General features: G+C 41.1%; 1 protein-coding gene across 3 annotated transcripts in view; it reads right to left on the bottom strand.

Moving 5' to 3' along the window:
• Window positions 1–15,120, bottom strand: part of STOX2 (storkhead box 2) — a 149,026-nt gene that overhangs the window by 41,834 nt on the left and 92,072 nt on the right. The window contains exon 2 of one of the 3 annotated variants that reach the window (XM_061371869.1): window positions 7,492–7,573. The exons of the other annotated variants lie outside the window; for them this stretch is intronic. Coding sequence (XP_061227853.1) covers window positions 7,492–7,534 — 43 coding nt within the window. The 5' untranslated portion in view covers window positions 7,535–7,573. The remainder of the gene's footprint in view (window positions 1–7,491; window positions 7,574–15,120) is intronic. 3 annotated transcript variants of the gene reach the window in all.

The following is a 15,120-nucleotide window of genomic DNA, read 5'->3' on the forward strand; positions in this document are numbered from 1 at the left end:
CCAACTATTTAACACTACCTGGCTTCATAACTGATCAAAGGCTGTTGTTGCTTTGCTTTTAACGGTTAAGAAGGTAAAAAGGACCATAGCAAAATACTCCCCTCTGGAGCTACTGTGGTAGAATCTACACTTGAACAGAAACTTGGGCTGCTTTTTCTTTTCCACCTTTTAAGAAAGGAGTTATCATCTAAAAAGACAACCGTAAAAGAAGTAAATTTGTACAGAAAGGATAGAAAGATCCACTACCTCTATTTTGAATAGATGCAGGGGGTTCTATGACTCAAACCTGCTTTGTAAAAATAGTGACCAACACACATGCTGAAAACCAAAGCTGTAGAGCATATCAGAAAGCAAAACCAAACCATGTTTTCCATCTTTCTTGCTTCCACTTAAAAAATGGTCTGACTATATAGCCTTAAAAAGAATAAACAACACTAAAAGCAAGGAGGAGAATTGGTTTATAAAGGCAAACTGCAGGGTAACAAAAGGTGCCTGCTGTGGACCCTGCGGATGAATTTGAACTTTGCTCTGAACCTGGGCCAAAGGCTTTCTTCACAAGTGATTTACAGGAGCTTCTTGACTTTTAGTGCTGGTGTGTCTCACAGTCCACAGGCACCGGCAGCATATACAGCCCAATCAGAACAAGCTGATAAGATGTTTAGGAGAAAGCTAAAGCAGTATTTGTGTCACAGTAACTCAGTGCTTGGAAAGCAGCTGATGCAAGCCTTGGTAAGACACAGGAGGTCTGCAGCATGCTGTGGTCAAGAATCAGCACCATGACCTCATCCTTCTCCAGTATTCAGGCACAAGGGAAGCTGAGATCAGACTAGCAGCCAATTAACCACTGATTCAGACTGAATTTCAATGTTCTTCCCTTTATGAGCTCACTCACAATTTGAATTACTTAAGGAAGCTGCACAAACGCTTTTATTCCATACTTTGACATGCAACCCATTACTGGAGCTAGCTAACTTGAAAGAAATGGAAACTTTCTGATTGAGCAATGGCAAAAAAAGATTAAGAAGGTAACACAGCGGAGTAATACCAATTCTGAAAGGCAACTGCCACCACTCTAAGCAACACTGAGAACTACTTACTACATGGCAGCACAAGTGCTAGGATCTCCCTCACCCTGCAAGTACACTGAAAATGCACACACAACCCGGATGACCACTAGCACAACCCTTTCATTCTTAGCCGAAAGAATGAAGAGGCAAACAAACAAAAAAACCCTAAAAAAATCCTATCTAAATCATATTTCCCTATGCCAGGCAGTATAAAAAAGCAACAGCAGGCAGTTTCTACGATCAAGCAACCTCTGGCATACAGGAAATCCCAGGTTATGGCTCAGCATACAAGCTACAAGCAAAGAAAGCATGAAGGGTTTTAAAGAGGCATACCACCATACTGGGTCCAAAGCATTTTCTTGCCCATGCAGCAACTTCCCATACTATTGCTTTGGCTCCTCTTTTGCCATTTATCTCTGAGACCTTCAAATGCTGGCAACCATCCTTCCTTCACTAATGCCACTGAAGCCCACGACTTCCTCTACAAGCTGGTTATGAGGAAATGGTTCTTTAGTGGGTGAGATCAGCAGTGTCTGGCATTTTATAAGATCTGAAGAATATCGTCCCTGCCCCAAGGAATTCACAGCCTAGTTCAGACAGAGCCAATGTCTTTCAGATACAATCTATGAGGCCATGGAAACATGAGATCACTTTCTCATTGTGATCTTCAGCTTTACACACTTATCCTATTAAGCTAGTTTTCCTATTTAAAAGGTTCCTTTGGAAGGAAACAAAATAACAGAAAAAGAAGAAAAAAAAAAGGCTCGTAATGATTTTATCAGTTTTGGTATTTGGCTTTGGGCCAACCAAGTGCCTTCAGTTATTAAACATTAATGGTTTCCTTTTTCCTCAAGTACAGGAGGAAGAACCTGGCCAACAACCAGGGAGGACAGAATGACTGACAATAGCTTACAGCTAAACTAGCAACTGCTCAACCAAATTGCACAATCCATAGAAGATACGCCTTGACTATGAGCTTAAGGATGATAAGCCTGCAATCAAAGCCACCATTTCTATTGGCATGTCTTGTTTTTATTTAAAGGAAATAAGAAAAAAAAAAGTCTGGTGCTCGCATATTTCTGCAGTATCCGAAAGCAAAAGATTCCTTAACTTTCTCCACAGAGTTTCACAGTTTCTGCTCACTGGAAGCCTGGAATGAGCTAACTACTACTTTTAACATATAAGATTTGCCCAGATAGTAAAATTCTGGATTTTTGCTGTAAGTTTACCAATGCTTTTGTTCTTTTCCCCTTCGCTGCTAGAAAGAAAAGATTATGGCAAAGATTAAACTAGGCTAGACATCAGACATTTGTTCCAACTTCCCACCTCTCTCAGATGGAGGTTCAAAAATGTCAACCTGAACTGAACCAACAGATGATCATCAAGCAAATTAGTTACAGCAAGAACCAATTTGAGGCCTGTATTGATCAGGAAGAACTCCAGGAGACCCTCAAACAACACACTTGAATTCTTCCAGCCACCAGGAAAAGCTTCAGGGCAGGTCCAGCACACCTCATTCCTGCAGGCAAATTTTCAGGATTCTCCAAATGGCACTATTTAGCTGCCATTAGGAAAACAGCTTTGAATTCAAAAGCCAAGGGCAGGTGGTGGAGATATGCTTGGGTCAGCTTCACACTGTCTATGTGGGGTATCTCCCTGACCATTCACATAGGTTTTGTTGTTGTTCGCATAGTCTATGTTGAACAGCGGTGCAGCAGTCACACTGCTTATGTTAACAGAGCTGCCACTAGGTCAGAGTGAGCATTGGTCTGTCTATATAAAATGAAGTCATGCTTACAGCCCCCAGTACTCAGCATATCCTAGACATATGTTTGGCCCTTTTAGACTTCATCTACTTATTTATTTAAGTCTACGCATCTGGAAAGCCTTACTGAATAGTTCATGCAAAATGGTCTCCCCCATGCCAGAAATCTTCCACGTATAACAGAGATAGTAAACAGGCAATAAACCCCTCCATGTATACCCATATTGCTCCTGAAACACTCATGTCAGATGCACACATCAGAAATTAAGAAATTATATACTCTGTACTTAAAACCCTAGGGTATCAAGTGCTTTCAATCAGCAAAACATCTAAGTTAGTAGTGGAATCAGAACCGAACTCCCCCAACAGCTCTGGAGAAAGCAAAGCTGAATTGTGTGCTCAAAACATAGCACTCAACCCTTGTTCAGCTGCACTGACAACAGGTACATTTCAGATAAGACCAAACTATCCCAGCCTGACCTACAGTGGAAAACAAAACCACTGCTAACATCAATTTTCAGCTAAATCCTCTGGACCAACACTGAAAACGCTGTTGACCAGATGCCATCACTGCTACTTCAGATGGCATGAGGAATCTATCACCAAGCTGGTGGTATTCTGAGGTATTTCTTCTTTGTTCATAGGAAACTGTAAGTCCTCACAAAGACAAGTACTCATAGATGCCTAACTGCACAACAGATCTAACCAAGCTAAAGACTAAACCATTGCTTTCCTTACCAACTCCAGGATTGCTAGCATTCATGGTTGATCCTCCCACATCAGTTAGTTTAGGTAGCTAACAGAGCAGAAGGCTAGCCCTGCCAAAAACCACTGAATATTTTATGCCAAACCCAGACTGGGTACCCTGTTAGGACAGAAGAGACCCTGACCCAGAGCAAAGAAGGAGGCAGTAGCCCACAAGCAATGCAGGTATGGAGAAGCAGGACATCCTGCTCTGGAGGTCACTAGATAAATGTAAGCACTCCTCATTTATCATTAAACTGCATTGCAGTATGACCACTCACCACAGAAATGACAGTCATCATCCTGACAGCAAGTCCACATAACAGCTGGAATTTTCAGTGTTTTAAAAAGGCTTACTAAAATCATCTGGTTTAATAGCACCTGCATTCACACCTATCCGCACTGGTTTTATTTACAAGGGACAGAGTTTGCAAAAGCAAGCATAGTTTGTCATATCCAATAGCCCATTGACACTTGAACAAAGTAAGGACACATAGCTGGAATAAACAAGGATCTAAGTAGCACCCATTCCAAGAATGTGTTAAAAATAGTGCTGTTCTGACAGAGACAGCATGTACCCATTTTCATCATAAGTAACAAGGATCTGTTAAAAACCATCAGAAGCTATAACTGAGTTTCCCGAGGAATATGGTCTATTAGACATCAGATACCAACCATTCAAGTGGAAAATAATATGCAGGGGAAGACAGGCAAAACCCACATTTCTCCACCCAGCTGCTGGAGTTATCTTCCCAGAACAACAGATGACACACAGTCATAAAGAATGGCTTCACATGAATGACGTCCTACTGTGTAGAATACTACTCCACTGATATTCAAATGTAACAGAAAAACATACTTATATTGTGAAATACTCATTTTGGAGAGAGGGAGAAATATTTTGACAGAAGTCAGAACTTCCTGTTACTGTATTCCTACATGAAGTGTTTCTTTCCCTTCACATTAGTTTGTTCTGAAAGGCTGCATTAGGTAGAACAATATTTAACACATTTAAACAGTCAAATTTGAAGCAAAACAGTCTGATTCTGCTGAAATTCAGTATTTCATCTGCCCTAAAAATCCTGGGATTAAGATTTTCTTCCAAGTGAAATTTGACTACATTAGAGTTCTGTTTCAAATCAGAAAACAATTTCCTTAGAATCCAAAAACTTCCATAAAATAGAGCTTCTGTATACTAGTCAACCATACATAAGCCTCAAGTTTTACAACACAAATTTCAACATATGTCCTTATAAGAATATCCAGTATCAACCATTTCCTTATGTGAAACTTGAGAATCTTAACACATTAGTTTCAAAGGAAAATTTTCATTCAGTCTGAGCAGGATTTGAACTTGAAGCATTTTTGACTTGCTCTGCAGCTCAGTCCCTGTTTCGTTAATTTATCTCGCAAACGCAATACTCAGTTGATTTGCATGTATTTATAAATATGTATGTACAATTCAGAGTAGGGAAACAGCAACACCATTACATCAGTCTCAACACCTGCACCACGCTGACTGAAGCACAGAAGACCATCTATTGTTTATCTTTCTTATTAACATCTAACTTCCCAGCCTTACCAACCCATTACTTCTCTGCCAGTAACAGAAATCATGCTGACCCTACTTGACTTGTAATTTCCACCGTGACTAGAGAGGCAGGTCTTCAAGAAAAACAAAAAAACTCAACCAGAAAACAGTGACAATATCTCACCAATATTCTTACAATTTTGACATTTGCCCCACGTGCCCATTTGTGTGGAAAATGTTTAAATTGTTCCATTTTAAAAAAGTCTACAGTCCTAAGGGAGCTTTTAGTTATATACAAAACATTTTCATGCAGATTGAGGGCATTAAGCACTTCATGCATGCAAAAAATACAAAAGAGCTTGAAGAAATGTTTCAGAAAGAAAGCAGGAATATTTTAAGTCTGAGACAGAGATCTTGTCCATAACACTCACAGAGAAAACAAACTGAAAAGAAACTAAAAGGAAACAGCTGATAAAGTGTAGAATGGATTCTTGCCAAAGACTAAGTCAGCATCTAAAGCATGACTGTCTCAATAATTCTACTAATAATTCTACTAATCTAAAATATAAGTTAAAACCCACCTCATTTTACACCACGTAAATTGACCACTTTCTTATGCTAAGCTACGCATTTAGGCAGAACGGACAGTTCTGAGTAAAGCCAGCCAGCCCTGGGGGAGATGCTCACCATGCATCACCCAGAAAACAGTGCTGGTTCAGCAAACAGAAAATTCAGATAGGAACCGAGACCAAGAGAGCTAGCCAGATCAGCAGCAGGGTAACGGCACAGCCTTCTAGGGGACCAGTAGTGACAAAATCTGGCTTAAAAAAAATGCATCCAGAGCTATTTGTGAAAACATTTAACAGTCATCTGCAGCAGCAGCAAGAGATGGGACTCAAAGAGCCCACTCTTCAGATTCAGGCCCCTATCACAAGGCAGCTGTGGGAATGTAGCTGGAGAAGCATCTGAATACCTGGAAGACAGGCTACAAAGGAGCACGCATTAAGACAAACCCCTGCAGGGCAGCAGGACTGCTTTGGAAATGTTTATTTTTAATTTCAGATCTTGATTCTGAAGTGATAAAGACAAGCCCTAAGCAAAGGAACCAGAACAGGGAAGTTGTCTAGAGTGTGATTTCATCCTCCCCACCTTGAGAGCTGCTTATCTGCTCTGAGGGACACTGTCAAGCTTAGCAGCCCAGGCTTGCTGCTCTAAGAATGTGGAACTAGCAGGGTTTTTCAGGTCAGGCTGGGACCTGGTATGCAGCTGCAGATTAAGCAACTTGAGTGAGGAGGGAGCCTCAGGAGCAGACAATTTGCTCCTGGGAGTAAGATTTGGAGTGTTTACCCATGCATTTCTGTAGGAAGGGACTGCCAGCCCTCAGTTTGTTCCTACTTTGATATTCAAGGGATTCGAAAGGGTAACCTTTCTTTAAGTGAATAGATCATGCTAAGAAAACATTGTGTCACCAATTTCTAACACGTACTAAAATACTCTGGAAAAATGAGTTTTGGTTGTTGCATAGCAAAAACTCCAAGACTGTTTTAAAGATCTGCTGTATTTCTGCCTTAAAGCTCATCAACACTCAAAGCCCATGAAAAGCCAGCATTTTCTCACTGCTAGTGAATATCAAATAGCAATAATAACCAAGCATTAAGGGAGTGGAACATCTCCCTTATGAGGAGAGGCTGACGAAGCTGGGTCTCTTTAGCTTGGAGGAGACTGAGGGGTGACCTCCTCAATGTTTACAGATATGTAACGGGTGAGTGTCAGGATGATGGAGCTAGGTTTTTTTTCAGTGATGTCCAGTGATAGGACAAGGGGCAGTGGGTGTAAACTGGAGCATAGGAGGTTCCATGTGAACATCAGGAGAAACTTCTTTACTGTGAGAGTGACAGAGCACTGGAACAGGTTGCCCAGGGGGGTTGTGGAGTCTCCTACGTTGGAGATAGTCAAGGCCCGCCTGGACAAGTTCCTGTGTGATGTACTCTAGGTTACCCTGCTCTTGCAGGGGGGTTGGACTAGATCATCTTTTGAGGTCCCTTCCAACCCTTGGGATTCTGTGATTCTGTGAAAAGAGGATCTAACTAGTGGACAAGTTCTTGAAGCTGGACACAACATTCAGGCATTTTTCTGTAATCTCTGTGATTTTATGCCTGAACATTGTGGTCAAGAATATATAGATTATCTGAGCCTCTTTACAGTCTCTTACTGAAGCCCAGATCCTTAATAGTATAGTTTAATATTAATTATCTACAACCAAGATGTGAATGAGAAGGTCCCATAACATTCTTATTTTCTCCCACAGGATGAGCACCTAACACCAGCTGTTTTAAATGAAAATTTAATGATGGATAGTGTCTCACAAAACAAGGCAGACATACCACTGGGAATGTCCCCATGCTTCTGTTGTATTGGATGCATCATTCTTCTAACAGTCAGGGCTATTCATTAACCAGCTATTAACTGAAAAAAATAAAATATCCATTAAAAAGTAGCACCAAGTTTCTGAAAGTGCAGCAAACTAAGACACAGACAAACTTTAAGAGGCAGAAAAGGATTTTAGCTAGAAACGTCATCCTGAACTTCTACTTTATCTGACTGGATCTCCTACCTTGTAGGGAGCAGCCACAAAAATCCAGGTAGATTCCAAGCATGTTGAAAGAAAAAAAAAAAAAGAAAAAGAAAAAGAAGATTACCATCTTTCAGGGATACTATGGATGAAGCCATGCAGCCTCTTCACAGGAGTTTATTTTGTGCATTCTATTACATACTCAAAGGATGCACAAAAAACTGTATGGGTTAAAGTGATTTCAAATGTGTTTCTAATAACGCCTGGACTATTTCCATTTGTTAAAGCCATTATCCTGATTCTCTGACTACTCTCCCTGCACCCCCTTGAAAAACAAAAACCCAAAGCCAAACAAAAGAACCCCAAAAGAGAACAATTTAAACGTTCTGATGTGACAAACTGACAAATGCCACACTCCAAAACACATGAATGTGCTCAAACAGTGCACTTAAAATTCTCAACCCAGTACCTTACCTCTTCAGATAAACCTCCTAAGCTCATTCAAAATGCAAGCACTTCAAACGTACAAACACGGAAAGAACCTTCTACCTCGTGTGAGAAGATAATGAATCACAAAGTTAACTTTTTGCTTTCAGGACAACTCTCAATCACTGTTTCAGTGATTTTGCTTTCAGCCTCACCCTGGCCCGATGCTGACATGTTCTGCTCCAGCACACACACAGAGATCAGACAGACTTTGCTTAAGATTCAGAAAGAAGATAAAAAGTACGGGTGATTAGAAAGGTGCTCTATCCTGCCTGGAAGGATGTGGGGACGGAGAGCAAAAGAACACATCATAGAATAAGAAAGGTGAAATGCTCTTCCAGAAGGAGGGAAGATGTGGAGTTTGGGAAGGGGAACATATCTAAAGAGTTATAAAGAGGAAAAAAAGAGGCTGTTTTTAAATTCCTGAGAGAAAAAATGTCCACAGTGTTAGGGAAACGGATGTATCCCAGTAGATGCTAATGTCATCCATTATGAAGCACGGGCATTCAAAGGGGAAGGTGTCTGGAAAATGCTTTTCCTCCGAAGAAAAACTGGGCAAGTCTATGACCGGGGGAGGCCTACAAGCAAGCACACATCAGCACAACGGTCCCGTTGGCAACTGAGACCAACAAGACAAAACTAAGAAGCTCTTTACTTGACTACGGGAAATGAAGGGATGGCCTCTGGGGGATGACAAGTGAAAACCAGAGTAGAAGCCCTAGGCTGGCCTGCACTGCTAACAGGCTGAACATTCTGAACACCTTTTCCAGGCATCCATTTGGATACAGCCCTGGGCTGCTGGCCTGGGGGATGGCAGAAACAGAAGTGGGGTGGAATCCACAGTCTTCAAATGCTGTTTGGCACCTCCAATCAAGGGACAACCTGGTACAGAGAGGAAGGATTTCTACCCGGGTTACCGCAGGAGTCAGAATACCTTCCAGGAAGCAGCACCCTCACTTCAACCCCATAACTTGCTATCCAAAATTGATTCCTAAGAACTCATTTTTTGATTGGGGTTTTGTTTGTTTGTTTTGGGTTGGTTTTTTTTCTTTCTTGGTTCATTCTCCATTCTCAGGATGTAATTAAGGTTCAAAGTGAAGAAAGAAGGGAAACCAGCTCTGTGTCAGTGATTAGCTCAACATCCTGTTAATATCTACCCATAATCTCTCCCAGTCTAGGCATGTATCACCTGAGAACTGTTCATTAAGAAGAAGCTCAAGACAGTTTATGAGACCCCAGGTAGATTAATTTTCCAGTGGTTGCCTCCATGGGTTACCAATCTCTATTTCTTGTTATACATTTAGCTACACAGGCAACAAATAATGTCTCCTGTGAATATATAACCAGGTATTATAGTTTACCTCTACAAATCCTATGCTCCTCATACCAGGGCCTGTACTCCCCTACATGAGCATAAACCCAGTTAGAAATGAGAAGCCCTATTTTCCCATGCACTAGGGCATCCTTTATTTTACAAGTTTAAAGCACAATATAACTGAGCACAAGCAGCTAGAATGACCTCGAAAGTTTTATCAATTTTTTTTCCTCCCAGGTTTTTTGCTTGTTAACAAATTGGGTTAGTTTCACAGTCTATGGGTGTCAGTGCTCAGAAAAGAATGAAAAGATCAGCAAGTTACAGTCATAGCTTCTAACAAGTTCTCAAAGTTCCTTAAAACCCCATTAAAAAAGTATCACTTACATCCCCAGCACCCAGCACAGCGATCCATATTGAACATGTGCCACAACAGCGTATGCACACCATTTCCCTTGCAGCACTGCTCAGCCAACTCAAGCTGACATGCAAGAATACGGTACCCCACATTTCCATTTTTCCCGTTCTCCCAGCCTCAGTGATGACAGGTAGCAGGTCTGCAACCCAGCTTTGTCTTAAACATCCCCAGGTAAACGTTACTGTATCTAGCTTTGCAGACATCATGGAGGGACTTCACTAGCCACTGCAGTAAGACAGTTCTAGCTATTCCGGGAAATTCTGGCAGGCAATTCCAGGTTTTTCCTTCTCCTTCCCCAGTGTCTTGGGAAAACAGAGATTAACATCAAACTACTGAGAGAGGCGACCTAAATGCTAAGAAAACATACTACATCCTTGCTGCTGACGGGACTATTTATTTCAGAATAGACAGGCTCCGTCTATCTCACCAACAATTTTCTCCATTTATATACATACTCCCTAACATACACGCACAGGTTCTCAGTATCAGACAATGGTTGAATGACAGAAGGTTAAGAATCATTCCTCTTTTTTTTTTTTCCTTAATATTTTTTCAACAAAAATGAATTATTTATGCATCACTTACGGAGGTTGGTTTAATTCAGCTCTTTTGTACATAACCACAAAGGATAAGGAAGGTAATGGCTCATTGTCAGTAGAAAGGGAGAGCTGGGTTTGGGTAGAAAGGAAGGGTCAAGTCCAAGGCTTACCCAGCAGAGGTCAGGCTAAACCAGAATTTCACCATCATTATGGGTCCTAAGAAATTGTCTCCTTCAGTGCCTTCCTCTGTTTTCCCTCAGAATCAGCAAAGTGGCTTTACAATGTGACAGATACTAGTTACTGTAAGAAGTTACTTAAACCAGCACAGGCTTAAGTTTGCATATCAAAATACTCTTGAAAAAGAGAGAGACAAAAGTATTTTGCACCAAATACTTGAAGACCTCAGTATTATCATTGGGAAAAATATATTAATTTGATGAAGTGAGAATGCAAATCCATCGTAGCAGTATCAACAAAACATTGCGCTTGATCTCCATGAGTATTTCAACTGAATTTGGCTCAGAGACAGGAAGCATACAAAATGATAGTAAAAATATGTATTCATGTAAGTATTCATAATGACATAGCTCACAGGGACATTATGATGGGTTTCAGAGTTTGGGAGTCACCTGTCCACAGAACCAAAACAAAAACATCATGTATCTGATTTAACTCATAGCACAAAAAGCAAAAGCACTTAAAGCAAGCCTCATCAAGACAGAATAAAGCAAGCCTGCATAATGTGCTCATATGCATAACAAAGAATCTATATAGGCCCCCACAGCTTTCACTTAAAAATGTAAAACACTACACAAATCTAACAAAGCAGATGCAGCATTCGGTACCCAAGTATGCTGCACTGAAATAAACTAAATGGTACAGAACGAAAAAAGCACAGAAAAGTAAAAAAGTGCAGAATCAAGTTTGTGTATTTATGCTATATACATACATGCAAACATGCATCACTTGTTGAACAAACTTTTTTTCTACAGACAAGTAAGTGCTGGGGTGGAGGTTGGGAGCAGGTGGGAAAGACTAGCACAGGCAAGATGTTCAGTCCCATTTCTTACAACACCTAGTACCAGATTATTGCAAACAAAGCTAATTACACCCTGAATGGTTTTTAAATCAAGGAGTTCGACACATCATCCAACACTAAGTATGGCAAGCTGCAATAGTGCATTCCACAATGAAAGACATCAGAATTGTTATGCAGCCACTACCTTAGGTATGTAAAGAAGTGAAGTGCCATAAGTTTGACTTGGGGAGAGTCGATAGGCAGGGAACTGTTTGACCAGGGCAACTTCCCTGTTGCAGGACATACATTTAGCACAGCAGGTTATGCTCTGGTCTCCTTTCATTGCTGACTACTGGAGAACATCCCCCGCTTTGGGCTTCCCGCCCTTGCCCTGCTCTGTGGTCTCAGTCGGGTTTGATGGCAACCATTGCCCTGAAGCTCTACAGCATGCAGAAGTTCTACCCAGGAATAAACCTTCTTTTTTTTTCCCCTAAGTTACCCTACTTAGGGCTTGTGAGCTGTCCTCTAAAGCAATCCCTAAGACTGCCTTCCAGGCTCTGCACTGAGGACATTTTTCTTCTAGGCAAAGCAGGGGCTTAAAGAGCTACCCTTCTATAGCTCTTGTTCCACATTAAGGGGACACATTCAGTCTAAATGCTCCCAATTACTATATTTAAAGCACAACTCGAACTGGCTTTTAACCTACTTGTATTGATATTTACACTTTGATGGAGAGTTTCTTTCAAGTCTTTGCTGTGCAGAAAGTTGAAAACTATCCACTTCAAGTGAAATGTATTATGCAATACAAAGTTCCAAAATCACCGCTGCATTATTACAGGGCACCAAATAGTCTTATCCATGTAACACATGCACAGACCTTTCAGTTCTGAGTAAGAAACACAAACATAGTAATGTAAGAGATACTGCAGGCATGCCATTAAGAAACGGTTCTTTTCTAAACAGAACCCGCACCACATACACCACCTTTAGTAGGCAACTCCTGCAAGGACAGAAATGACTACATGTTAAATCCCAGAGAAGTAACTTACAAACTGTTACATTTATTAGTCCAGCAACAGTTTCAACTGAGGGTGAAATGAAATACAAGATGTACTGTGGAATGACTAGGAAATACCACTGTTGCCCTTTAAATACCTCTTTTGAAAACCAAGAATCCATTACAGTGACTGCAAAAGCTGCAATAGTTTCCCTCGTGACCTGAAAACCATCTACTAGGACCTGGGATGAAGTCAAAAGGGAGACACAATTCACGACATGAAAACAAGACAGACACCGCCACTGCTCCTCCAGACACAGCCCATTCATCTGGGTGTCCAGCAGCCAATTTTGCTTCTGTCTGCTATGCCAGCCACCCTTGCTCCACCTCCCGGCTAGTGATTAATCATTCTTCAGTGCAGCAATTCATCCACGGCAAACCTTGGAAACAGAAAGACACTGTGGGAACCTTACACTTCACTTTTCAACTGCTTTCCTCTACCGGTGAAACTGAAAGTAGTAAAGCCACGTGCTATCACAAGATCGGAGTTATGGCTGCTGAAAGATTTCAACACCTCTTGGTAGAGAGAACAAAAAAAACCCCAACTGACCCATTTTGAATCCTCATATTAACTACTTAGTTGCTACTGAATACTTTATATAGTTCAATGAAAGTTTCTTTGATGGAAGAGAAACACGTCTCAAAACAAACCTACAACTAACATGTCATACAAGCAACCGTATTCTGCGACGATGTGTGCTGATATCCCAGCTTAGCCCTGGCTTCACCTTGCCGGCCATGGAGCTACCTGCTGCCATCACCACTTTGTCATCTTCCTCCATGTTCTTTTTGACAGCTTTTGTTACAAACTAGCCAAAATGCTTGGCTTAGGCAGGCAAAGTACCTCACTTGTATGAAGGCAATAATCAAGCCTGCCTCAGTAAACTAAATTTACAATAATAATAAAGGAATGAGAAGCATTCTCATTGGCAGTCCTGAAATCTGGTGCTAGCTATGAGATGCAGCCCTGGCTAACTCTAGCACAAGTCCATCTCGGGAGGCATAATGCATGCGGTTAGAGAACAGCTTTCTTTCCTTCTGTTTTGTTTATTCTTGATAATGGCACAACATACTTTCTGGGGTTATTTCAGCAACTGGACACAAAACAGCACAAAGAATGAGAACAATGATACAGAAGTATTACACTATCAACAAAATCGGGGGGGGTTGCAATTGAAGCAAGAAATAGTATAAAAGAGGCCTCAATTAACGAGACTCACTTCTAGGTAAAGTCATTAATGATAAAAATGGGCAGTCCTTCAATGGGGCGGGCAATTTATTTTAGCATGGGCTTAAAGTTTTTGTTTAAGGCAATGTGATTTACATGCACTATTTCCCAACTACATTAACATAATTTAATTTAATTTAAAAAGTATTCTTTGTGCACAAATATTCAACTCCACTTAAGAGAAATGGCTTAATTCACAAGGAAGAGTTTGGAATATAATCATATGAGATCCCTTTCAATCTGATTTTTCCTATGAACCTGACCCTCCAGGTATTCAGTTGGATGGCGATTTGTAGAGGCTACTGGGATGACTGGAGGCAGGGTCTGGAACCCAAGACTTGCACACTCCAATTGAAAATACATACCAGTTCCCACGCTAAACTTGTGACACATGGCACACAACAATCAAAGGCGACCAGTATCAGGTCTCAAATCTGCAAACACTGATATACCTGTATCCTATGATTTGTACCATCACCTTGTATGTGTTAGCAACAGCAGTTCAGCTAACCAAAAGTGCAGAATCCCAACTGATATATAATTTGCACGGAATATTTATAATGAAAACACAATGGTCAAGTCTAAGCAGTGTTCTTGTTGTCCTTCCTAATACACCTCTAGATTTTGCTGACGATGCTATGGGTTTTGTGCGTGTTCAGTTGGTATTTTCTCCTTTGTTTTGCTGTCAGGACCAGGGAAGTCCCTGGGCTGAGACTGGTGAAGAGGCAGCGTTCCCAAGGACTGTACAATAGAGCAGTGTTTCCTAAAGTAGGTTATGCGAAGGGCAAGCAGAAAGGCACATGAGGGACGGGTGGCTGCAGAAAACATGGATGATGTCATACTTAGGACGAGCAGACCTCTGTAAATACATGGCAGCAATCTACTTTCCTAGTGGGAGCTACGCTTCCAAAGTTGGGGGAAACGAAGACCTACCCCAGTGTCCCTCGTTTAACTGAATCCTTTCAACCAGCTAGTTCTGGAAACATGGACAACCTGGTAATAAACGGCCACGTGCTTTGCCTTTGCCTTCAGCCTATGCCCACATGACCCATTTTGCACATTTCAACCAAGAATAAAGTGACCTCGTTTTCAAAAGTGCTGAGCACCAGCTGTTCCTATTGTGTTCACAAGCCACGCTACAGGTTCCCGTTTTCAGATTCTTGACCTCAAAAGAATTTAGAGGCAGCACAGTGATTATATGTTCTTCCACTTACCATATGCCTATTTATTTTAGTTCAAATATAAAAGTCTGACTAAACTACTTCAAAATCCCAAATGCTCTGAATTAGAACAGTGTGGAACACTGGAACACAAGTGCAACATAAGTGAGCCACATGATTTAAAAACATTCCTTTTTGCACAGAAGAATGACTAAACTGAAGG

The sequence above is a fragment of the Neopsephotus bourkii genome, unplaced genomic scaffold, assembly GCF_033783945.1.
Source record: "Neopsephotus bourkii isolate Nb327-2 ecotype Australia unplaced genomic scaffold, CSIRO-AGI_Nbou_v1 NB_168, whole genome shotgun sequence".
NCBI lineage: Eukaryota > Metazoa > Chordata > Aves > Psittaciformes > Psittacidae > Neopsephotus > Neopsephotus bourkii.